General features: G+C 34.6%; 1 protein-coding gene across 1 annotated transcript in view; it reads right to left on the bottom strand.

Moving 5' to 3' along the window:
- The window catches only part of MAP3K2 (mitogen-activated protein kinase kinase kinase 2), a 99072-nt gene that overhangs the window by 14063 nt on the left and 59709 nt on the right, over positions 1–25300 (bottom strand). The window contains exons 3-15 of the mRNA XM_067742248.1: positions 24847–24965; positions 24132–24172; positions 22517–22616; positions 17123–17236; positions 16863–16950; positions 13459–13589; positions 12445–12524; positions 11092–11159; positions 10823–10915; positions 9908–10114; positions 8330–8478; positions 7817–7948; positions 3104–3233 (exon numbers count right to left, since the gene is read on the bottom strand). Coding sequence (XP_067598349.1) covers positions 3104–3233; positions 7817–7948; positions 8330–8478; positions 9908–10114; positions 10823–10915; positions 11092–11159; positions 12445–12524; positions 13459–13589; positions 16863–16950; positions 17123–17236; positions 22517–22616; positions 24132–24172; positions 24847–24965 — 1452 coding nt within the window. The remainder of the gene's footprint in view (positions 1–3103; positions 3234–7816; positions 7949–8329; positions 8479–9907; positions 10115–10822; positions 10916–11091; positions 11160–12444; positions 12525–13458; positions 13590–16862; positions 16951–17122; positions 17237–22516; positions 22617–24131; positions 24173–24846; positions 24966–25300) is intronic.

A 25300-nucleotide genomic window follows, 5' to 3' on the forward strand; every position in this document is an offset into this window, starting at 1 on the left:
TTTGTCTTTTTTTTTTTTTTTTAATGGCCTCTAAGAAGGAGAGTGAATAGTGGAGAAAATGTATTATAGACTGGAGAGAATGCAGACTGTCCATCCCCACCATGAACTTCTGTACCTGTCTTTCTGTTCTCCCAGCAAATTTCCCAGTCTAGTCAATTAAGGCTTTGCAAAGCCTCTCTCTGGGGAGGGTTAAGGATCCATTCTCTGCATGCCATAAGCCTAAGTACGCCATGGTACCAGTGATTCTCTAAGACAGCACTGCCTTTTTAACATCTCCCGCTGTCCAATTCTTAAAGAAGGACTCTGTCAAAAAAAGCCACCGTGTCTAAAATATTTAACCTGGGGAAGGACAAGAAACAAGCCAGTTTTTACTGGTTACCAGCTGGGAAGGAACAGTCCCAGGCAGGTCACAGACAGACAGAGCTATCTCCAGGGAGTAATCACCAATGCTGAACCAACGGCCATCCATACAAAGGGCTGAGGAGAAAATGTATAGCCAGGTTCCCAATACAGTTATCTAATTTTTTAAAAACTTACTTTGGATATGTTAAAAGTAAGCTATGAAGGAGAGTTTTCAAACATACACAAAAAGCAGACCGAACCGCATATGAACCCCTCACACTATCTGAATCAAATGAAAGACATCGCGATCCATCAATAGTTCAGTCCGTATCTTTAAAAGATAAAGACTCTTATCACACCTAAGAGAATGGACAGAAACGCCTTTAATATTATTAAATGTACATTCAGTGTTTTTTTGTTTTTCTTTAAAAAATCAGAATCCAAATAAGGTCCTTACATTGAGAATCATTAATACATCTTTTAAGTCTTTTCCTAAAGTTCCCTCCAACCTTTTTTTTTTTTTCTTTGCAGTTTATGAAGAGTCTAAGCTGTCTGCCTATAGCTTTCTTATTGTCTAGATTTTGCTGAGTCCATCCCAAGGAGTCATTTAACATGTTCATCTGTTCTATATATTCTATAATTCTCCAATTTGGTAGCTGAATCTAGAGGCTTGATCAGATTCAGGTTCAAAAAAAATTTTTTTTGGCAAAACTGCTTTGTAGATAATGATATAGTCTATGAATAGGAAGTATGTAATGATAGACTGTCTGTGTGAAGTGATGTTAACAGCTATTAATGTTTAGTGCTTATGTCTACTAATCTGTTAGTCATTGTAAAATGGTACTATTCTATCATTCCTGCTTCATTTGTTAGCCAAAATATTTTTATAAAGGTAAGTTTCCTTTCATCCACTATTTAGTCCTCAGTACAGTTCATAAAAGAAAGGTCCAATAAAGAAACCCTATTATGAAATAATGAGTTGGTTCCCTAGCAACAATGATCAATTAATTCTTACCCTAGGTTTCATTACGAACTCATGAGTCTAAACTTAAAAGTAATCAACTAGCTTTCCTTTGCCCTCGCTATTTAAAAACTGCTCATTATAAAAATTTAGGAATTACATAAAAAGTAAAAAGTATGCAGGAGAAAAACAACTATCACTCATTCTGCCACTTGGAAATAACCACTGTTAATCATGTAGAGATTGTAAAATTAAAGTATGACCTAGAAGAACGAACTTGAGATCATACTGCTTTATCCAATTTTATACCTTACATTTTTCTTATCAATATATTTCCCCTATAATGTTTTTATATCAGCTTGTTTCCAACCTCCTCATTTTACTGACAAGGTTAGAGGAGGATCCGCTTGGGGGGTAGCTCCCCTCAGTTCCTTTACCTTATCTTATTATCAGGGGTAAAGAGAAACTGGCTTGAATAGAGATTATTCCTAATAGAATAATTCACAATCAAATCATTTTCCTATGTGTTTTTTTTTAATTGAAGTACACTTGACCTACAACACTATGTTAGTTGCAGGGTGTACAACATTGTGATTCAATATTTCCATACATTACAAAATGGTCACCACCTTATGTGGTTCTTTAAGCTTTAGGGTTTTGAACTTGATAGCTGAGGTCTGCCTAAGCTGGGTAGACCCTGAGGTGAAAGACAGGCTCTTATTTCTTTCAGATCATGAGCCATGTTGTCATCCTCTAAGACTCACTAGTAAGGTCCATTCTTTACATGTGATCTGGCTCAGGCATTGTGCAGCAGATCCTACTCTGTGACCAGACACTGGTTAGGAATGTTCTCTTTAGCCTGAATATGGCCATATTCAGGGTGTGATATACCACAGAAAGGAAGTAAATTCCTGGTAGCTCATAAGAGCCCTTAGAAAGACCAATGAAAAAAAAATTCAATTTATTATTTATAAATGTGTGTTGTGTATTTGTTCATTATTCTCGTCAAATGATTGAATAAAGTGATCTTTATATTCGGGTCACAACCTGGTTTTTACAGAATGAAGCCTCTCAGTGTGCTTTGCAGTACAGAGTTTTATGACTCTCAAACTTACATACCTCCACCACTATTTTGTCTCACTTCATGCAGTTACCTTATGTAACTGATCCATGAAAACAGTTGAGCTTTTGAGTTTTAAAAAGTGAGCTTAACTGAGTTGCAGTTTATCAAAGCTCAGTCTTGGTCTCTCTTCTCATTCTCTCCCTTAGGTAATGAGGTCCATCCCTCAGCTTTAAATATGATCTCAGCATAAAGTACATCATCACCGTAACTAACTTTTGAGTGCTTTCTAGGTGCCAAGAACGGTTTTAAGCATGTTATATGCATTAACTCATTTAATCCTTGTAAGAATCCTGTGAGCTGTTCACTATTATCACCCTCCTTAAAAATGAGGAACTGAGGCATAGAGAGATTGTCTCGTCTAAGGTCACACATCTGGTGATGGATAAAGCCTGAATCTGAATCAGGTCAAATTCAGAGCCCCTATTCTTAACCGCTATGTCCGAATGCCTGTGCACTATATGTGAAAACATGCCTCATTTTCATGCTCATTTGAACTTTACTGATTCTGTAAGCCCCAACAGGGGAGCTTTCCTCTTGTGGCGACCTGAACAACACAACTAGCTGGAACTGTTTTCCCATGGTACTTTAAAGGTACATGTATTAAATGTTGAATTTCTTAACCACAGCACATGTTTCGTTAAAAGAACTGTGTACTTAAAAAATACCTCATTACTCACCTTTTATATCTCTATGAACAATCATATTACTGTGCAAATAATGGACTCCCTCCAGAATCTGACGGGTGTATTTCCTAGTCACATTCTCAGTAAGAGCTCCATATGCTTTTAGTTGGTCCTTAATTGAACCCTAGGATAAAAGAAAACGAAAGAAAACTATAGTATGGTTTGAAATGAAAACTACTAGTAAATCTTTATTTTTAAAGATGTGTATATGGGTATTTATTATTCTTATCGACTGAATAAAGTGATCTTTGTTTTATTTTTAACATCTTTATTGGAGTATAACTGCTTTACAATATTTTATTTATTTTTTTATTATTATTATTTTTTTTGCGGTATGTGGGCCTCTCACTGTTGTGGCCTCTCCTGTTGAGGAGCACAGGCTCCGGACACGCAGGCTCAGCGGCCATGGCTCACGGGCTCAGCTGCTCCGCGGCATGTGGGATCTTCCTGGACCGGGGCACGAACCCGGGTCCCCTGCATCGGCAGGCGGACTCTCAACCACTGCGCCACCAGGGAAGTCCTATTTTATTTATTTTTAATTGAAGTTTAGTTGACATACAATGTCATGTTAGTTTCAGGTGTATAACACAGTGATTCGACATTTAAATGCATTACAAAATGATCACCACGATGAGTCTGGTAACCATCTATCTCTGTACAAAGTTATTACAGTATTATTGACTATATTCCTTATGCTGTATATTACATTCCCATGACTTATTTATCTTAAAACTAGACATTTTAATTTGGAGAATCCTAGTTCATGACTGGGAGGCTTTAATTGGACAGCACAGGAATTCTCAGGAAGGACATTATATGCCATTAATTTAACATAAAACTCTACTATATTCCCTGACTAGAATTGTGGAAGGAAGGCTTTAAAACTATTCTTTGACTGATACCCTTGTTTCTATGACTATGCTGGTTCTATCTCCTGTTCCTTGCAACTGTATTTTTTAAAATTCTCCAGTACTTTTATCTTGCATTGTTTTTGCCCTGAATACATTTTTGATTTTCCTACTTGCTCTTCTATATACGTCCTACTTTAATTTTATTTATTTTGTTCTTACTCTGTTTTTAAAACACAGTTTTATTGATACCTGCAAATTTACTTCTCAGGAGAATGAATGGGTATGATTAGAAGATCAGAACACACGTGAGATTTTAAAGTTTTTCTTTTATATACTCACCGTTTTAGTTCAAAACACGAGAAAATTAAAAAGGACTTTCTAATTTTCTTACATGTTTTAGGCAGGACGAGGTGCTATCTCTGAGAATAGGGAATCAATCTGGTGAGACATAGGCACCTGAATTTTGAAAAAGCTTCCCTGCTGATTCCAATGTGTAAATTTGATAAATAATCACGACTTTAAAGGATGGAAATAAAATGCTTCCTGAGGGACAAAATCTTTTAGAGGTAACATAACCAAATGTTCCCGTCTTTCCTTGAATCTTGGTAAACTGTGTACTTTGTCATATAAAAATAGATCCTTGGATTTTACAGGTTTAGCCACTTGCTGTTTCCACTATGCATGAGCAATCCCTGAAGGGACAGCAAGATGCAATTCTGCTGACCCCAACTTGTAAACACGTGTGGAAAGCCTTAGGCAGTGAGTGAACCCAGACAACCAGTCATACCTATAACTCAATGTGGCTTGTTCTTCAGTCAACTTATTATGTCTCTACTTGCAGTAATGCACAAAATAACAGAGCTAGAACTGAGCTTTCCAAACCATAAGCCCCCAGATACTTGTAGGCTGCAAATGAGTGTCAGACTTACAGATCCTCTGGGCCCTCTGGCAGCTGGGCCAGTGGCCCATGGTGCTAACAGCTCCATCAGTGTAGTCTGTTTACTGCTGTGTAACATGAAAATATTACCTTCTTCAGTGTGAACAACTGGAATAGGCTGGAAAGCACTGTGTCAGATAAAAACAGTGTGTGTGTGTGTGTGTGTGTGTGTGTGTGTGTGTGTGTGTGTAAGAGTAACAGAGAGAAGTCAACTGCTAGGCCAGGTATTGGAAATAAAAGAAAGTTATGGTTCCAGTGTAAAAGTAGTTCTAGATAGACTAAGGAATGGAATGTTATGTCAGGAAAAACTGAAAAATGGAATGACAATTTTGGCAAAGCTTGAATCTAGGGCATCTTAAAGGGGTCCATTATATCAAATTTAATGAAAGAAATTATATAGCATCATTTACAGACTTGGAGATTCAGGAAAGTCTAGGAACATCTACGTCCATCCCATGTATGCCATGGGCTTGCCGTACACATAATTCATTTAGATTGCCAGTGAACTATCATTAATTTAGTAACATGCTTTTCAAATTCAAGGAGTGATAACCTAGACTTTGAAAAGACAGCTGCCTTTACAAAACCTAATGAGAAACATGATCTAACGCCTCTTCCTGAATAGTCCTAGTTTAGTCTTAAGATTGCTAAATATATAAAGATTACCCATATCTCCATTTGCGATGTAAACTGGTTCTAACCAATGAGTCATTTTAATTAATTTTATCTTCAACAGTCTGGGTCTCTATTCACATTTATTCATAGTTATTTCCTTATTTTTAATTTAAATATTTGTTGCACAAACAGTAATGGGAATCTGAATAAGAGAAAAGTCAATCACAATCCCAACATAATAACATTTTCATTTTTCTAAGTTTCTTCTGTTCTTGTCCAAATACAGATACTTTTAAAATATCATTAATATTAAAAAGCATTTTATATTCTTTTCCTCTAAGTAATTCCTCCAACTTTGCTACATGGGCTTCACAATTTTAATTTTTAATATATACTGTCTTGGACAATGCCATCATAATTTACTTCCACTGGGGGAATTGATATTTCCATTTTTCCATCACAGATAGTACTAAAATAAAGGTTCACAGCTTTCTCCTTCTTTTGGATTACTGCTGTAGACTAAATTTTAAAGAACAATTTACACTGCCAACATAATCTTTGAAAATAAAAAATAGCAATGATGAATAACAGTGGTGTCCCTATAAACAATTATTCATGAAGATAAAAATCAAAGTAAAATTTACTGTTGCTGTTGTAAGACCGAGGATGTGTTAAGACCATTACAATCGGCCTGTATTCACAGGCCTCTCATCTGGGGATTCAACCAACTGCTGACTGAAAATATCTGGAAAAAAAAATTCCAGAAAGTTCCAAAAAGCGAAACTTGAATTTGCTGCACTGGCAACTATTTACATAGCATTTACATTGTAGTTGTAACTATTTACATAGCATTTACAGTGTATTAGTTATTATAAGTAATTAAGAGATGACAAAGTATATGGGAGGATATGCGTAGCTTATATGCAAAAAATACTGCACCATTATATAAAGGACTTGAGCATCTTTGGTTTTTGATAGCCGTGGGAAGTCCTGGAACCAATTCCCTGGGGATACCAAGGGACAACTGTACTATGAGATACTGATCCACAGTTTTATTGATCCATAAGATTAAACTGCAACCTGTACATTCTACATACAATTCTAATAAGCTATTTCCTTAAAGACCCATAAATCAAGCCTTTTTCTAACATATACTGCCTATTATAAGAATGAATGTATTTTTAAGTGAGTAAATATACCACCATCTTGAAAATCATTAGTATTAGAATATACTCTACAAATACTAAAAATAATGAAGAAGGAATGACAGAGTTTTTTGCAAATCACATTTTTCACCTCCCAATGAAATTACTGACTCAGGCAATGACTAACAATCTGTGTTAAAAACATTAGGTGGATGGTTGAAAAGGAACTGGATATTCCTATGTGCCACTGCTGTAAGCCCAGATTACTTTCTCGTCTTCAGGAAAAAAACAAAACTTTACAATGGAAGAATCAGGACGTCAATCACCCTAGTCAAGCAGTCCATCTTAGCATCACTACCAGTAGAACAACCAGAAATTGTATGTCTCCTAATGGGATGCACAGCATCATTTAGGATGCATGCGAATAAATGCTGAATTTGAATATAATTTAGATTTTAGATCTAAGTTGGAGTTTACAGGAAATATAGGGATAAACGAACAAACTAAACACCACCATGAGGATGCAAGGGGAGAAATCTATGAGATGAGACTGTCAACAGAACAACTAGTTTGGTCTCTTTCTTTTTTTTTTTCTTAACGTCTTTATTGGAGTATAATTGCTTTACAATGGTGTGTTAGTTTCTGCTTTACAACAAAGTGAATCAGCTATACCTATGTGTATATCCCCATATCTCCTCCCTCTTGCGTCTTCCTCCCACCCTCTCTATCCCACCCCTCGAGGTGGTCACAAAGCACCAATAGTTTGGTCTCTTTGTCAAATCTGTCACCTAAAACTGTTCTAGATTAAAAGAGGAATAAGAGACATAGCAGCAAAATGTAATGTGTGGTCCTGGACTGAGTCCTGGTTTGGATAAACCAGTTATTACAGGTTATTTTTAGGGCATTTAGGGAAATCTGAGTATAGACTGCTATGATGTCTGTAACCTATTTTAGTATACTTTAGTATTTTTAAAAAACAAGTTAAAAAATACAAAGATAGATGAAGAAGACAGAAAATAAAATTATATTACCCAGTTCTCATTTAAAACTCTTCCAAAATGTCCTTAACATTTTATAATCAAAGTTTTGTTGTTTTTCTTTATTCTCAACTAAGACTTTAAACAGAATATCTCTATTTTCAAAGGATGTACTAACTTACCCCTGGCATATATTCCATAAATATGGAAAGTGTTTTTTCTTGGGGATCCCTCAAACAGCCATAATACTGAACAATTCGCTCATGCAGCAAGTTTTTCAACAACTGAATTTCACACTCAAGTGCATTTACTTCCTGAAAGACAGAACTCACTGTTAAGTCTTTACAGCATTGCTAGTAAAAGCAAAAAAATTCTAACTTCATGGACCATCAAGGTGATTTCAATCTGAAATTTTCACTTCCCAAGGAATAAACATTTTAAAGTCTCTAAACAATAATAACTTTTGTAACAGTCCTTGATGGTATGCTAAAGCAACACTAAATCACATTAGGAATATAACTGAGTACTAAAAGAGAAAAATCCATAGTACAAAGTAAACAAACATATCTAGTTATCTATTATTTTTGCAAATAATTTGCATTGAGGAAAAACAAAAAATTCTATTATGTGTTATACTTATTTTAGTAAAAATGCTTCTTATAATGTGACAAAGTAGCTTATGCAGTGATTCTTACCTTGCTGGTCTCAGGGCTATCTGGGTCAAACTGAACTTGCTTAACAGCCAATTCTCTTCCTGTATCAACATCATAACAGAGGTAGACCCTGCCAAAGGCTCCCTGGCCAAGCAGCTTGCCCAATCTCCAGTTGGTTGGAGCACGAGGTGCTAAAAAAGAACATTTTCTTAAAATGGAATAGCCCAATGGCACACAATGGTTAAGGACTACTGCATTATTGATATCCTTAATTGAATATGCTTGGATATTAAGGGAAAATCATGTTCATCCAAATTCATAATGATCATCATCTTTGAAAACTGTAAGAATTCTAAACCCAAACAAGGTTCAGATCCCTATGACTAATTTTTTCCAATGAGATTTTTTTTCACCTGATTATAAACGTAATAGCATCTTTCACTCAATTTAAGATGCCACTGATTATGTAAGATGCACTACTTCTAATCTTTATTGCAGTAATATCTGTAATTAGTTTTTCAACTGCCTACAATGTAGAAAGCTGGAAAGACCATCGCTCTCATTCTAACAAGAGGAAATCTTGAAAGCAGCCAGTGGGGGAAGAAGCACACTATATACAGAGGAATAAAGATAAGAAATACAGCAGACTTCTCCTCAGAAAGTATACAAGCCAGAAGACAATGGAGAAATAACTTTAAAGTGCTGGAAGAAAAAAAAAATTGCCCAGAACTCTATACTCAGAAAAATATATCTTTCAAAAATAAAGCAGAAATATGAGTTTTTCAAACAAACAAAAGCTGAAAGAATTTATTACCAGTAGACTCGTACTACAAGAAAAGGTTAAAAACAATTCTTCGGGCAAAAGGAATTTGATACCTGACAGAATCTTGGATCTACATAAAGATCTACAGAAATAAACTGGAGGTATATTTAAAAGACATTCTTCTATTTTTAATCACTTTAAAATATAGTTGTCTAAGGCAAAAATAGCAGCAATGTAGTGCGAGTCGCAGATGTGAAAGTAAAATATGACAACACTAGCACAAAAGAGAGGAATTCAGAGTATAAAAATATTGTTGCAATAAATATCTTTGAGCATGAATCTTTTATACATTGCTTACATGATAAAGTTCAAATACTTTACAATCCGGCCTTAGTTACCATTCTAATTCTACTTCCACTGTTTCAAGTAAGATACCCTCTACTTCAGCCAAAGATGAACTATTCCCCATTTTCAGAAAATATCATGGCCTCTTGCACATGTCACCTCCTTAACTGGTGAATTCCTATGCACATCACTATCCCCACTAGATTACATCTTAGAGGCCATATTTGAAATCTCAGAGCTAAGCACTCAATAAGGATATGTGGAATGAATGAATGAATGACTAATTGGTAACAATTTTCCTAATAAAAGCAAAGGACAGAATCATTTAAAGTAATAGCAGTAATACCATGCTTATACCTGACATTACAACCACCTTTAGAAATACCGTTTTTACCTCTTTTGAGATTCTGGTCTCCCTGTGAAGGCTGGCTTGGCATTTATTCTATTTTAATACTATAAAATTCTGCAGAGGCTCTGCTGCACATTTCACTATGCCAATTTCTATTACTCACAGCGGCTGGGTGGGCTGATGTCCATTACAGTCAAAGTAGGATTGTCTATGTCACTTCCCCTTCTTCTTATTCGACTCTCATCATACTCTGGGGTAAAGATACTGCTTCCACTACTAGTGCTTAAGGAGTGGTCTGTAGGACTGAAACTCACAGGAGACCGGAAGCTGGTCCCCTGGGTCCTTCTAGCTCTTGGAAAAGTTTTACGACCTACAGAGTGAAAACAGAATTACCTTGCAACTTTTATTAATATATTATAATTAAAAGTATTTAAAATTTGTAACATAAGAGAAATTTGTTCTGTGACTAGGCTAAGAAACTAAAACAGCAATTATATGATTATATGTTTTAAACTTAAAAAGAATAGTATTTTTTAAGAGTGCAAAGAAATATCTTTGTTAACACTGAATCATGAAGTAAAAAATAAAAATACAAAGAAAAGTGAAAGCAGAAAAGAAAAGTGGGGGAAAAAGAAACAGAATCTGAATATAAATTCAAATAACCTCTTATGTTAACACACACACATTCATAAAAGCATAGAACTCCCTCAGTTTTGTATAAAAAGGAGAAAAAATATATTTATTCTTATTTCCAATAATGATTTAAAATACAAAATAAAAATTGCAAAGTTTATAGGCAGCAATTTTTTTTCCTTAAGAGGACAATGCAAGTATGCATTTCAACATCAAGGAATAATTTTCTAATTAATACCATTTTTAACTACTCCTTTCTTTTTTCTAAGGCAAAGATAAGTATTATGAGGTAAGTTGGCATAAAGCTGTTATTGTAGTTTTAATTATGATCCAATATCTTTAAAAAAAGTTTTAAGCAGAAAACTAAGTGATATAGGAAGAAGTTTTTTTTATTGTTTCTGAGATTTTTAACAACCTGTTGTGTTCTTTGATCTAATAAACTTACCATCATTATAGTCTTGATGATGATATGAAACATGATACCTTCTTGGATATGTTCCTCCTTTTCCAAATTTCTCAAAGATAGGGTTATCATAGTCTATTAAGACACACAAGAAAGTTGTATACAAGTTATACAAAAGTCAAATATTTCCAATGATGAAAAACACATTTACTCATTTTTATTTGATTATTTTAAAAAGTTCCCTTGCCCTCCCAGCCAAAAGATTATTCAATGACATAACATTTAAACATTTAGAATGTGAACAGTCTAACCTGAAAATTCCTGATGATTATCTGGGTAGCTCTGGGCCCTAGGCATTCGTGATTTTGGATAGCTCTCTCTAAAAGTAGAAAAAGTCTTGTTATTTTAAGACAAAATATTTAAGGCATTAAAAAAAATCTTTATGCAATACCAATATCTATCTGTATGTATGTGCATATATACATACATACATATATAAAACAACATATATTTTATGTATACATACATATATACACACACACATACATATATATACACATATATGCTCTCTCTGAAACATTAACTGAGAAAGGGGGAACTTCTTTTCAAACACTTATTTGGTACATGCACCGCAAAAAGCCTGGCTTTTAAAATTAACCCACAGAGTACAGTGGTAAGAATGATATATTTTGGAATTACAGATGCATGGAAACACCTGTGTTTCAATCCTAGCTCTGCCACTTAAACTAGCTATTGTAACCTTGGCAAATCACCTTTCTGAGACTATTTCTGCATTTATAACAAGGAGATAATAATGTCTAACTCATCAATTTTATACTTATCTACCTCAGGACACTGTCTTTCAAATATTAAGTACTCAATATACAGCTTTCACAACACAATTTCCCTGAATTTCTTAAATGTTTTAAATATCTATCTTGAGATAGACATGGGCACAGACAAAGGTTTCATGTATATGGGTAACAAAAAATTAAACGTAAAGTTCCATACAATATTAGTCATATTTTCCAAATTTGCTTTCATAGAGCAATTCCAGAGATTAAATAGGTCATGATCTTAATAAAGATATTGACTTTGCATGCTACAGGTGAACACTGTCCGACTGAGACCAAGAGAGAGGGAGCACTTGTAACCAAAAATTCACAGATACAACTTGTCCCAGCTTATATTCCTGAACAGCTGTCTCACAAAAGTACTTAAACTTTAATTGACCAAAATACTGGGACATAACTACCAAGAATATATGTTATTTATAATTTGGTGCCAGAATGAACGTAATCCTGAACAGGTGCAACAACTCAAGAATCTCCAAAACAAAACCTATTATGAAAAATTTGACAGCAGTTTCACCAACACAGGTTTAAAAGTAAACGTACATAAATTCTAAGTTTGCCTTTAGTTTCAAACACAATTTAGCAAGAAACTCAGAATATTATAATCAGATATCATTTTAACTAAAAAAGATACTGAGCCCATGAAGTTAAGAAATTTGTCCAAACTGAAAAAATCAATTTGCCGTAAGTATAGATGAGTATCAACTACATTCCTCTGAATGTAACACAGAAGAGTTGATACTTCGACATGTTATATATATGCATATTTACCCACATATATTAAAAAACAAAAACTACAATCAACATTACCCATCCAGAGGGCTATCAAGTGATGGACAACTTCCTGAGCCAGAATTTTCAGGGCTGCTTAAAGATAATGGGTCCAGCATCTAGAAAAATAAATGGGTCCACCTTGAGTCTGCATGATATAACCAGAAGTTACTGTTTTTTAAAAACAGCTTTATTGAGATATAATTCATGTATCATAAAATTCACCCACTTAAAGCATACAGTGCAGTTCAGTAGTTAATACTGAGAATGTATAACCCTCACCATAATCTCAGAACACTTTCAGTACCCAAAAAAGAAAATCCATATCCAACAGCAGTCATCCCCAGAGTTATTCATTTTTAAATGTTTTAAAAGTAGTTGTCCTTGTAGGTAGGCTACAACTTCAAAATTTCCTAACAGAAAAATAGGAATTTTCTATTTCTTTCTCTCTGGATTATTATCTAAATAATTAAAAGCTAAAACACTTCACATAATTTTGTTTACTGAAAACTGAACAAAGGCACCACCCAAATTGAAACAAATGACACCATGACTGCTACATTATTAGAAAATGTAAATTCCTGTAATAATATAAGCAGCCAATTTAATGTTAAGAAAACAATAGCAAATCCATGAAAATACTTCAATACCACAAAACTTTAAAAAACATTTTTAAATGTTTTAGAAAGTAGACAAACCTCAGCTTCACAAAGTTAAATATTTACAGTTTTACTGTGTCTTTCAAATGTTAATTTAAAAAAATCCGAATGTTAATCCCAGGATTATAAACAAATGCATTCATTCACTTATGGATGAGCAACATGAGAAAATCAGCCTTATTCCACCTTTCTTTATACATGAATGCACACAGACACATGTAAATTAGTGGGGTTTTTCCTATATTTCCACTATTTTGTTCGCTTATAAAGGAAGATATGGGATTGGAGAAGAGGTAAAACAAATACCCCCTCCTCCATATACCTGCCAAACCACACTATGCCCTGACAACATCCCTTTAAATGAAATTAAAAACCACATCCAAATTTTGCTTACTTGGTCCATGCTCTCTGGAATGAACTCTCCTTCACTGTTGATACTGGTAAATGACCCATTCCGGGCAACCTGGTGTAATTCATCTGGAATGTATCCAGGGGGAGGGGAGCTTCTATCTCTACTAGTGGGACCTCAAAGGAGAAAAATTATATGATTTTATAAATTCCAGCAGGGAACCAATTCTTGTTTTAATTAAATATACACTCAAAATTTCTGGACTATAATACGAATGCTTTTAGCAACTGAAATCTAGTTTTTATTAAAGCTTATCAGAGCACTCTTGTCTGTAAAACTTCAAATGTTTTTATTCCTTCCTAAACTCCCACCTACTGTAATCATTAACCTTATTGTAATATTCACATATATTTATTAGGTGGTATGTTCTTCTGACTGCTGACAACTGCATTATGAGTATTGTATTGATAATAAAGATTTTTAGATAAATGCCACTGCTTCTGCACTTCCAAAGGTCACCTGTACCCTGGTATACGTTACCCTTTAATGTAATTTATGGACGGCATCATGATGTAGTGGAAAGAATATGGGCTTTACAGTCTAACCTCAATTTAAATCTCAGTTCCAGTTATTTACCAGCTCTGCGTCTTTGGGAAAGTTATCCAATCGCCATGAACCTGTTTCCTCATCTGTAAACATGGGACTAAATCTCTCCTTTGCAAGGGTGTTGTGATGGCAAAATTATTCATAATGAACATATGCTGTGCACATCTGTCTACATGATGTTCTTTCCATTGCTGCTCTTTAATCTTTAGAAACCTAAAGTGAGGTTACTTCTTAGTCATTTGGTCAACATTAGAATGTTTCCAATTTGGAATCCTGGACTTTATTCTTGGGTACTTAAAATTAGGCTTTTGGTGGCAAGCCATATTCCTGGAATTTAAATGTATTCATACTTTAGAAAATTAGAGAATCTAATACAGTTCGTCTAATTATGCTATGTTTATTAACATAGTTTTCTCAGCTTTCCTCCTTATTTTTTGAAATTAAACTATAAAAACGATATGATGAAATCATGTGAGCATTTGAGTTCTGGTCAGATTTAAAGCAAAAAAGGCTTTTGCCTCATGTAAGGGGTCACTGTAAATACGTGTCGGCATTTGTTAGTGAAGAGATAGGGAGAAAGAGAACAAAATGATTATCAAGAGATATGCATGAAAAAGATAATTTTTCTACACGGGACTCCAAAATTATTAGAAACTATTGAGTCAGTGGTTGATGTGGGCTTTGTAACAATTATGATCACAATGTCCCTAATATTTTTATTTCTTCCATACGCCCCTATTTATAAACGAAGATAAATATACTCATTATTTGAAGCAGACAAGGAAGAAAAAAAGCTTAGAAAATTTCTTCATCTTCTTACTTGATAACCCATTTTTTTGAACCTTTGTTATTAATAGGTATACCAATGCACTCTTGGTCAAAACCTCCACACCAGCATATACTCCCATCCCAAAGTAAGTTCTTCCTCTATCTTTTGTAAAAATAATTGAAGGAGATAATGATCAATAAATAAGGAAAAAAGATAATGGTCATATCTATCAAAGCTATTTCAAGTTTAAAGAGGTGCCAAGAAAAGACTAGTAAATTTTATACTTTACAATTTCCAGTTTCTTCTTATGCTGGCACTGAAGTCAAACAAGAATATTTATTAGTAGAATAAGAGTGAGACATTCAGTACAGTTTTAAATCAAAATGAATTTAAAATGTCAATTTAACTAATGTATTTAGCTTGTTCTGTCTAATGCAACTAAGGTGAATTAGCAATTTTTTACTTTAAAATGATAGGTACTATAATGATAAGAAAAAGGATAAAGAAATGTATGATTAATAATAGTCATGCTTTCTAGTTTGAAAAGCAAAATGTTTAAAAGTGTTCTCTCAGGGACTTCCCTGGTGGTGCAGTGGTTAAGAATCCGCTTGCCAATGCAGGGGACACAGGTTTGAGCCTGGGTCTGGGAAGATCCCACATGCCGCAGAGCAACTAAGCCCATGCACCACAACTACTGGGCCTGCGCTCTAGAGCCCGTGTGCCACAACTACTGAGCCCTTGCACCACAACTACTGAAGCCCGTGCACCTAGAGCCCCCTGCTCTGCAACAAGAGAAGCCACCACGATGAGAAGCCCAGGCACCACCAGGAAGAGTAGCCCCCACTCACCGCACCTAGAGAAAGCCCATGCGCAGCAATGAAGACCCAATGCAGCCAAAAATAAATAAATTTATTAAAAAGAAAAAAAAGTGTTCTCTCAATTGACTGCTACAACAATCCCATGATTTAAAGATGAGGACAATGTTACTGGTCTCAGGTTAATTATAGAGCTGGAATTTGAATTCAGGTACCCCTAATGTTCTTTCATCAAAAATTTAAATTATATCAAAATACATCCAAATGAAGACAAGCAATTTTTATTTTACTTGTATATTATCTCTGCTGTTCATACTTGCAACACTTCTGAAACCCAAAGTAAGACAAAAGACAGACACTTAGAAGGAAGTAGTCATAAAAAAGCTTTTGGGTACCAAAACAGAAGATGAATAACAGATTTTCTGGTTGGTTCACATGCTAATTTAATCTTTTCTTTCATTACTAACAATCCTCTTCTATCACCAGTCTTAGATTCCCTTCCTGCTTCCTCCCTATTCATCTGTTTTATGTCTCCTACTTCCCCCTTTAAATCCATCCCTCACATATGTTTTCATGCTATCTTTAATACCCATTTTCGAGCAATGAAATGTTTTTATCATATAAAAATGTAGATTATCAATGTTTTATACAAATTGAAGAAGAAGCACAGAACTGGGGAGTTCAGAGCACCTCTGCCCAGCCTATGCCTCTCTAATAGGCCTCCTTAAAAAAAAAAAAAAAAAAAGCACACAGGATCCATTTTTCTTTTTACCATAAACATAAATATAAGTGTATTTTTAATGACTAATAAAGTAATTATAAAACATAATCTGGAAATTCTTAGCAATCTTTATTTTGGTAGCATTCTTGGCAATAACTAAAACTTAGAGAAAAGTTTATGAACTTAGTCCATCCATTAATTTTAATATGTTAGAATTACTTCTTTTAATTTTTTTCCCTTCAGCTTATTTGTACAATTAAAACGCTCTTGAGGTTTCCTTATAACTTGTTAAACATCAAAATACCCTGGGTATCTTAAGAAAGAAAATATTTAAACTGGAGACTGCTAATCGTGTAATACTTGACATTAACTTTTCAAGGGACATCAGATACCAGAACATAGTTAACTGAACTAAATTACAGAGTACAGAGATAGGCTGCTATTTATCAGGATTATGTTTAGATGTTGCCCTACCTTAAAGGATGGAGATGAAACCAAGAAATCACCCATTTCATGATTTCGACGCTAGCTTTCTTACCTACTATAGAAAGTCTTTTTTTCCTCTCTGCTCCAAATACTGTGTTATCCAAATCTTCTAGTGATGGCAATGGCTCTAAATTAGTAGCCTACGAAGAAAAAAAGAAGATTCATGCTATTCTTCCCCTTTAGGGCTTTAATCAGAATCCTTTCCCCTACCAAATATAACCCAGGCATTCTAGGTAACTATGTTTCATATATTGACTTTTACAAGCATAAATCCTATAATCCTCACTGAAAAAACAAAATCCCAACTCATACCTGTGTACTTCCATTTATTACAAGTAATATTTTGAGGCTCTTCATATGAATACTACGATCCAGCAGTTCCACAGCTTTGTCCAAGTCATCTTGGGTGGTTAATGGAATCACCAACTAAACAAAAGGGAACATAGGAATTGTGCAGCCATCTCACCAGGTCAAGTCCTCCCAGGAGCATCTCCATTACTATGGAATTATAAATCTCAAAATACCTTGCTCTTTGATTTGTCAGTATAATGAAATTCTGAATGAATACACGTTATCTAGATTGTTTTGCTCTTCCCATCCTACCATCACTAAAATCATAAAATGAATACAGATTAATAATTTTTTTTTCTTTACTGAACATTAAATTCTTCTAGAAAACACATTTAAAGATTAAAGATCAGTTTTCTAGGATATTTCCATAATATTATTAAACTTAAGTTATAATATCTTCACCTCAAAACAGCATTAAGGAACATACACAAAAATGTAAAATAAAAGTACTCTCTTTTATCTGCATTGATGAAAGTTTTACTTTTTTTATAGCAACCACAGATTCTCGTCCTCAACCGGTATGCTTACCAACATACAAAATACAATGAGCATGCCGTGGAGGGGTGCCGTGGAGGGGTGCCACCAGTAATGTACCTGCAATCTACAGCCTACCTGGCACTCTCATCTCTGACTTGACCACTACAGTCTAAAACAGGTAAGCTAAATGGGTGAGCCATCCTACAGTAACCCCTGAATGCTGAAATTTGCTTTCATTAGTCCTCTCATGGATCAGATGTTATAAGGGACAAAAGCACCTGAACAGCCTGTGAGGAAAAAGCATGATTCATACTACTAAACAAAATACTTCTTTTTTTAAAAATGTAAACTTAGGGGCTTCCCTGGTGGCATAGTGGTTGAGCGTCCGCCTGCTGATGCGGGGGACGTGGGTTCGTACCCCGGTCCGGGAGGATCCCACGTGCCGCAGAGCGGCTGGGCCCGTGAGCCATAGCCGCTGGGCCTGCGCGTCCGGAGCCTGTGCCCCGCAACAGGAGAGGCCGCAGCGGTGAGAGGCCCGCGTACCACAAAAAAAAAAAAAAAAAAAGTAAATTTAGTAGCTTAAGATGACTTTGTCAATAATCTTCAAAGTACATTCCGTTTCACGGAAAGGACAGAATAAAAACAAGTGAACATATTCCATACTTGTGAGCCGGCACTAACTAACACAGTATATAAGCCAATCAAACGTAAAGGCATAGTTAGTTAAGGGTCCTCTACAGTACAAATACCTTGCGGGTAAGGACTCCCCCCCTAAGCCAGCAATGAACACAGAGCACATCAAAAACCAAATACTTGGTAAATATTGTTTAATAAAGATCATAGGGTAAAAGCTTCATCTGCACCCAAACCCACTAGCTGACATGGTGTGCATTCATTCTCCATAGATTTCTTTATGAAAACTATTCCTTGTTTTAAGAAAGGCTGCCAGGCACAAATACAAAGCAGAACTAATGTGAATTACATCATACAATCTGCTTACATTTACTTACTCTGTACTTGAAATTATACTCCCGATTTCTGTTCATATAGCTAGTTTTATACTGTCACAATTTAGCTACTATCAGGCCTTTTTTTCTCTGTGAGAATTTTTTTCTAATAAAAAAAAGAATATTAACTGTTTGGTATCATAGAACAAGTCTGATCTACTTAATTAAATTCCTTTCATTTTCCTATCAATCATGAGCCATATTGGTACACCTTGTTCCCATCTTTAATAGTTTGTAAATTATATTTTAAGCACTAGAGAACATTTTAAAGCAATGAAGAGGATTGTTCTGCCAACTTTTCATTTAGGGGGAAACCTGAATGTTTACTTTAGCTACACATTATTTATAATTGGATTGTTTACTTCTCCAAGATACTGCTGCTTTGGAAGGAAAAGACACTAATTTAAATCACAGTAACAAAGTATGAACATAAATGATTCCGCTCTTCTTTAGCTTACGAAAGTGAAATCTGGACATTCTGGAGTACCTGGAGTGGCAGCCTGGACTACTGTCTATATCGCTGATGTAATCCCTCATATGTGCTGAGATCACTTATTACAAATTTTAAAACAAGGACTAAAAGTCACGAACAAGTCCCACCCTACCTAAATTATACTAAATAAGTCACCCAATATTTCCCTGCTTGGTAAATTCATTTTGGCCTCATTCATAAAATCTATTTGCCTCTGGCTTATTACTGATAAATCCAGTTGTATGTTAATAAAAATCATTTCTGGAAAGGAAACTAAAAATTAAGTCCAAAACCCCGTTAAATAGAACCTAAGTTTGAAATAAGTTAATTATCTTCCTAACTTTACATAGCGAAACATGAAAACTGCCCATACAAAGGCTTGTCCTCCTCTACCTATCTAAAATGGAAAAGGTCTTAGAAAACCCACTTACTTTTGCCTGCATTTATCTCCTCTGACAATACACACAAACCCGACACTTTATTAGATAAAGAGTAGCCTAACTCACAGATCCAACCAATCCCAGCTTAAATTTGCTTGTTTCAATTCTGGCAAACCAGAAGTTTATAGTCTTTTAGAACAGAGGATTTTATATCACACGACAAAAAAATATAGAACTGGAAAAACAAGCAGTCTAAATGAGTTTTTAGCTTGTCTACAAGTCCACGAAACTAATACCCCTTGTTAAGTCTTTCCCTAGTGCCCCCAATGTCCAAGGACATGCCCTGGGCTTGCCATGACGTGAATCAGGACATGGTTAACTTACAGAATCACAGATTCTCACAGAAACTCAGAGTTGCAAGACAATTTTAAACAATGTAATGTTACCCCAATGCCTCCTCCACCACATTTCTGCCAAGAGGCCACCCAGCATAATGGCAAAACCACTCTCAGAAATCCTTTAGAAAGCATGAGAAAAAGAAAATTTTCCAATTTTTAGACAATGGGAGAGGGTTCCTAAAACTACAGATCAATTAGCTTGATGTCAATCCTCAAGAAAGCCCTAGAAAAAATTATATGCAGGCACCCCTTGTTTTAGTGTGCTTCACTTTACTGCACTTCAGATACCGTGTTTTTTACAAATTGAAGGTCTGTGGCACCCCTGCCGCAAGTCTACTGGCACCATTTCTCCAACAGCATTTACTCCCCTTATGTCTCTGTGTCACATTTTGGTAATTCTTCCAAATATTTCAAACTTTTTCATTATTATTATAATTGTTATGGTGATCTATGATCAGTGATCTTTGATGTTACTATTACAAAAAGATTACAGTTTGCTGAAGGCTAAGATGATGGTTAGAATTTTTTAGCAATAAAAGTATCATTAAGATTTTCTTTTAGACATAATGCTATTGCACATTTAAAAGACTATATTATAATGTAAGCATAACTTTTATATGCACTGGGAAACCAAACAATTCATGTGACTAGTTGCATTGCAATAGTCACTTTATTGTAGTGGTCTGGAACTGAACCTGCAGTATCTCCAAGGTATGCCTATAAACAAATTGGGAGAACTCAGAAAGGAAACAGCAATTTTAGGAGCTCAGACAGGTACAATATGAACAAATCATGTCAAACTAACTTCATTTTTCTTGACAGAACTACTAAGCTCACAGATCAAGACAATATTGTAGTCAATGTATCTTGGCATTTGAAAGTTTTCCATGATACAATTTTAGACCAAACAAAACCAAAACAAAGATATAACTGGGTTCCTCAGAATCATAACATGAGATAAAGATTCAAGTATGTTTATAAAAGATACTAGGAAACACTGATTGGGGAACGGGGAAGACAGGGGAGAGAAGGAGCCCCATAAAGGGTATCCTATCCAGCTAGTTACCACCGTGGGTAAGTGGGGCCCATCCATCCCCACCTCCCACCACATCCTTGAGCCTCATATCGCCAATCCCAATTCCCCACCGCCATATGTACTTCAGCTTACACCCTTCAGCCATACCTCTGAAAAGCCCTCAGCGTCTCAGGGGCTGGCAGATGGAAATCAGGCCAGCACAAACAGAAACAAGTATCATGATAGGGCCAGGCAACAAGAGGTGTTCATGGCTAACTGAAAACCCAAAAAAGTATTTGAAAAATAACATTTTAAGGTATTACCACAGTATAATACTCATCACTTTGTTCAGAAATATTATTTGGATATGGATTTTTACTTTATCAAAATATTTTCCACTTTCAGCTATAAGTGGTTTCTATAGACAAGCTACATTAGCATGTTCTTTTGCTTTAAAATAACAATAATTCATTTGAAAATCTAATATTTCAAATATTTTTATTAGCACAATGTTTTAACATTTGCAAAGTACTTTCACATTTTCTCAAATTAATTTTTACTGAACTTTCCACTGTCACTCCATTCCCACTGACACTTTTTCTACTCCTGACACACAAGTCTTTTCCATCTTAGGATCTCTGTGTGCTCTGCTCTCAAGCTGCTCTCTCTGTCAGGAATGTTGTTCCTCTCAAACTCTTTGCAGGGTTGGCTTTTCATACTTCAAATCTCAACAATTAAATATTACCACCTCATTCAGCTCTTCCTTAGTACTACCTAAATAGGACACCTACTGCCCTTGCCTTTATCCTTTATCATAACACTTTATGCATTTCCTTCAAAGAATTTCACATATTTAAACAAATCAATTATTAACTGTCTGCTTCTACCACAAGTCTATAAACTCCATGAGGGGCTGTAATTCATAAATCATAGCCATCATGCCTGGCAAATTCAACACTATTTTTCGACAGGGAACAATAACAAATTAACCAATTAACTAAACTGTCCCTAAAATTTTTTAAGTCTCAAGATCTTGATCTGAGATCACAGGACTTGAAAGAAATCTCAGAGATTTGCAATCCACATTTTACAGAAGGTTCAAAAGGGATTCCCCAGAACACAGAGCTCCTGAATGCCACAGTGAGCCCTTAAGATTACACGTACTGACCCCCAACATAAACATGATGATCTAATCACGTCCTTAAAAACATGAAAGTAATCCTTTAAGCTTTAACTAAACTGTCCAACTACCAAAGCTCTGTTGACTCTGTAGACAAGTATACAGTATGAAAAGAAAAGAGTTCATCAATAAAGAACAAAGAGTAAAAATAAAACACAAATAAGCAGCAAACCTCTAAGTAATACATATATTTCCTCCTTTAATAGATTCTCAATTATTTGCACAGTAGCACCTTTCAATATCCTCCACAATGAAAAAACTCATTTTAATAAGTTAAAATTTACTTCTGTTATCTTATTCCTCTCTAAAATACCATATCCTTAATCAAGCCCCAAATAAAAGCACAACCATCCTAAAACAATCTCTTAAATAAACACACTGTTTTCCAAAATAAGAACTATTGAAAGTTAAACTGTACATGTTTACCTCATTATTGGTATAATGTAGGTCCATAGACTGTCCAAAGGCAATTTTAGCTTTAGACCTCAGATCTTCCAGTTTAACTGGTCTGGGAAACTGAAGGATTCTATATAGACAGAATTTTTATATATTTTATTTTCTTAGGCATAGTTAAATAACTTACTTGCAACAGTTATCGCTTGGATAGAGAAATATAAAATTAAGTTAAAATGTAAACATTCACTTAAACACTACAATGGCGCATTTTTGATCAAGTGCACCAATATTTCAACACAAAGTTCAAGAACTCTGAAGTTTGTTCTATCTTAATAAAAATTATAAAAAGGAAATTCTCTAAATGTTCTGTACTTTATAATTTGTGCTGCAAGTGTTATATGAACATAAAAGAGCAATGTAAAATGTTCATTGAGGAAAGTGATTAAACTTAATTATGTGACATCCATACGATGAAATGCATCATAACTGTTAAAAAGAATAAAGCTGTTCTCCAGGGATCCAAATTTTGATTCCTATACCCTTATCAACTCAACATTTCTGAGCACATATATATATCGTGTAAGCACATCTCCCCCAGATAAATATCTTTAAAGAGTTAAAATTTTTTAATTCTAGAATTCTTTTCGTATTTCACAAAGGATTGACTTGTGTTGCCCCTGGGGACCATGCACCTAAGCTTGGAGACTACTCTACTAGACCGTAGGTTTTGTAACAGGAGGGATCATGTCTATTTCACTTACTTTATTCCCTTCATAGCCTAGCATATAGTAAGTACTCAATAAACAGTGCTCAATGAATAAAAAAAAAACTGAGAAAATATCCATAAAGAATTGTAAATAGGAAAAAAGTAGATTGGACAATACATGTATGGTATATCTGGTATGTCCCCCCCCTCTTTTTTTTAAACATCTCCGTGTAAATCATTTTTACATCTTCAGGTTGTATGATTTATGAGCCTTTTAAAATTTCTTAAAATGGATAGATCTTTCATTAAATTAATTTAATGAGACACTAATAATAGAAATAAAATCCCATCTTCTCTAACTCCTATTAGGTCTTGTTTAGCAATTCTGTTGTCAACCACCACTACTATGACTTCCACCATTCCACTGAGATACAGATACCCAGTTGAAGGCTAGGCTTCCACCTCCGCTAAGTAATTTGTAGTCACCATTCCAACTCACTTTCCTCAATGTTATTAATTAAATACAGGTCATATGATTAAAGTCTCTTGAGAATAATCAAAATTGTGAATTTAAGTCCACGCATCTAAATTCTATATAGTATCTGAAGGGATGATGCAATTATAATAAGGAGAAATACATTTAATTTCCACTGAGTAAAAATTTTAAAAAATAGTAATATTTAAAACTGCATTATGCAATGACCTTATTTATTTCCTAGTACTGCAAAGTAAAAACATTAATCATTTCTGATGTTTAGCCTGAATTTTGACAGGTTCTATCTTAAGTCCAAGTACACATTACAGTTACCAAGGACTATTCCATTCTCAATTTGTAAGCCATGAACCTTCATTAAAATCTAAAAACAACCTCTAATGGTCTTAACTAGGACATGCATTTGATTATATCAATAAACCGACATATAATGTTTCCTTCCTTACCTTTTTTCTCCTCTGTGTTCAAATTTGACTCGGACATCATTCTGTAATGAAATAATAAATCACTTCAGAGATCAGATAAAATTTCCAGAATTTCTAAATCACTTTTTTTTTTCTTAGTCACTCATTTAAAATAGAGCAGAGGGGGAAGGAGGTTTCATTTTCAGTGTCAACTCCAATCAATTGATAGTGTCTACCAAAGAGCTGAGCTGAGAATTAGGCTGCTGAATCTGGGCTCAACAGGAAGGAGCACCAAGATCTATTAGTGATGGCATCATGGGTCTGCGACATTTGTTAATTCTGTTAGAGGGCAATATAGAATACTATATTTCCACTTTTTTATGTTAGACATCCCAAACAAATTTAATATGATACTCCAATAAAAATTAATTTAAAAAGAATCAAAATGATTTTCATCTGTAAATATACAGAATAATAGACTATTTTAAATAAAAACCATTGCTCGTGTTACATGCCTTAAGAATTGGATGAAATATCAACTCTAGAGAGAAGTTACCACATTAAATGAAACTACCATTTAAAAAAACAAAACAAAACAGACACCCTACGGAAAAATGTATGCAAATAACAAAATACTTGATTAGAAAGTGTAAAAGCTAATCACTTTAAACAAACCCTCTATACAATTAGGATATTCAAAGAAAGTAATTCATAGAATAACAATATATATTTATTAAAATATTATTGAGACAAATACCTGCTTTTTTGGTGATAAGGATTTTGCTTTTCTGGTTTCCTGTAAGGATAATGCTGGTCGACTGGCCTTATGAAGAACAGCCAAATCTTGCATGATTGACTTCAAAGCTTGCTGATCATCTGGTATTTTTAAAATAACATATACACAGAATTGTAATTTCAATATGTATTTATCATAGACACCAATACAAAAATTTATAGTAAAATTTAATGCAAAAATACATTAATTTAATGCAAAAAATGCACTTAGAACATCTTCAATGCCTACACTCCTGCTATTTTGGTGAAATAAAAATTTAGTTATTTAAAAACTGAAGACAAGTAACATTAAAACTGCACTAGACTCAAGCACTTGCATCTTACTCGCATAGGTGTTCACACGAGACATTTATAAGGCAAGTAAAGTCATACTGATGCTTCTAATGATGTAACATCCTAGCATATGAGTCAAAACA

Source organism: Pseudorca crassidens, chromosome 6 (genome assembly GCF_039906515.1).
Source record: "Pseudorca crassidens isolate mPseCra1 chromosome 6, mPseCra1.hap1, whole genome shotgun sequence".
Lineage (NCBI taxonomy): Eukaryota > Metazoa > Chordata > Mammalia > Artiodactyla > Delphinidae > Pseudorca > Pseudorca crassidens.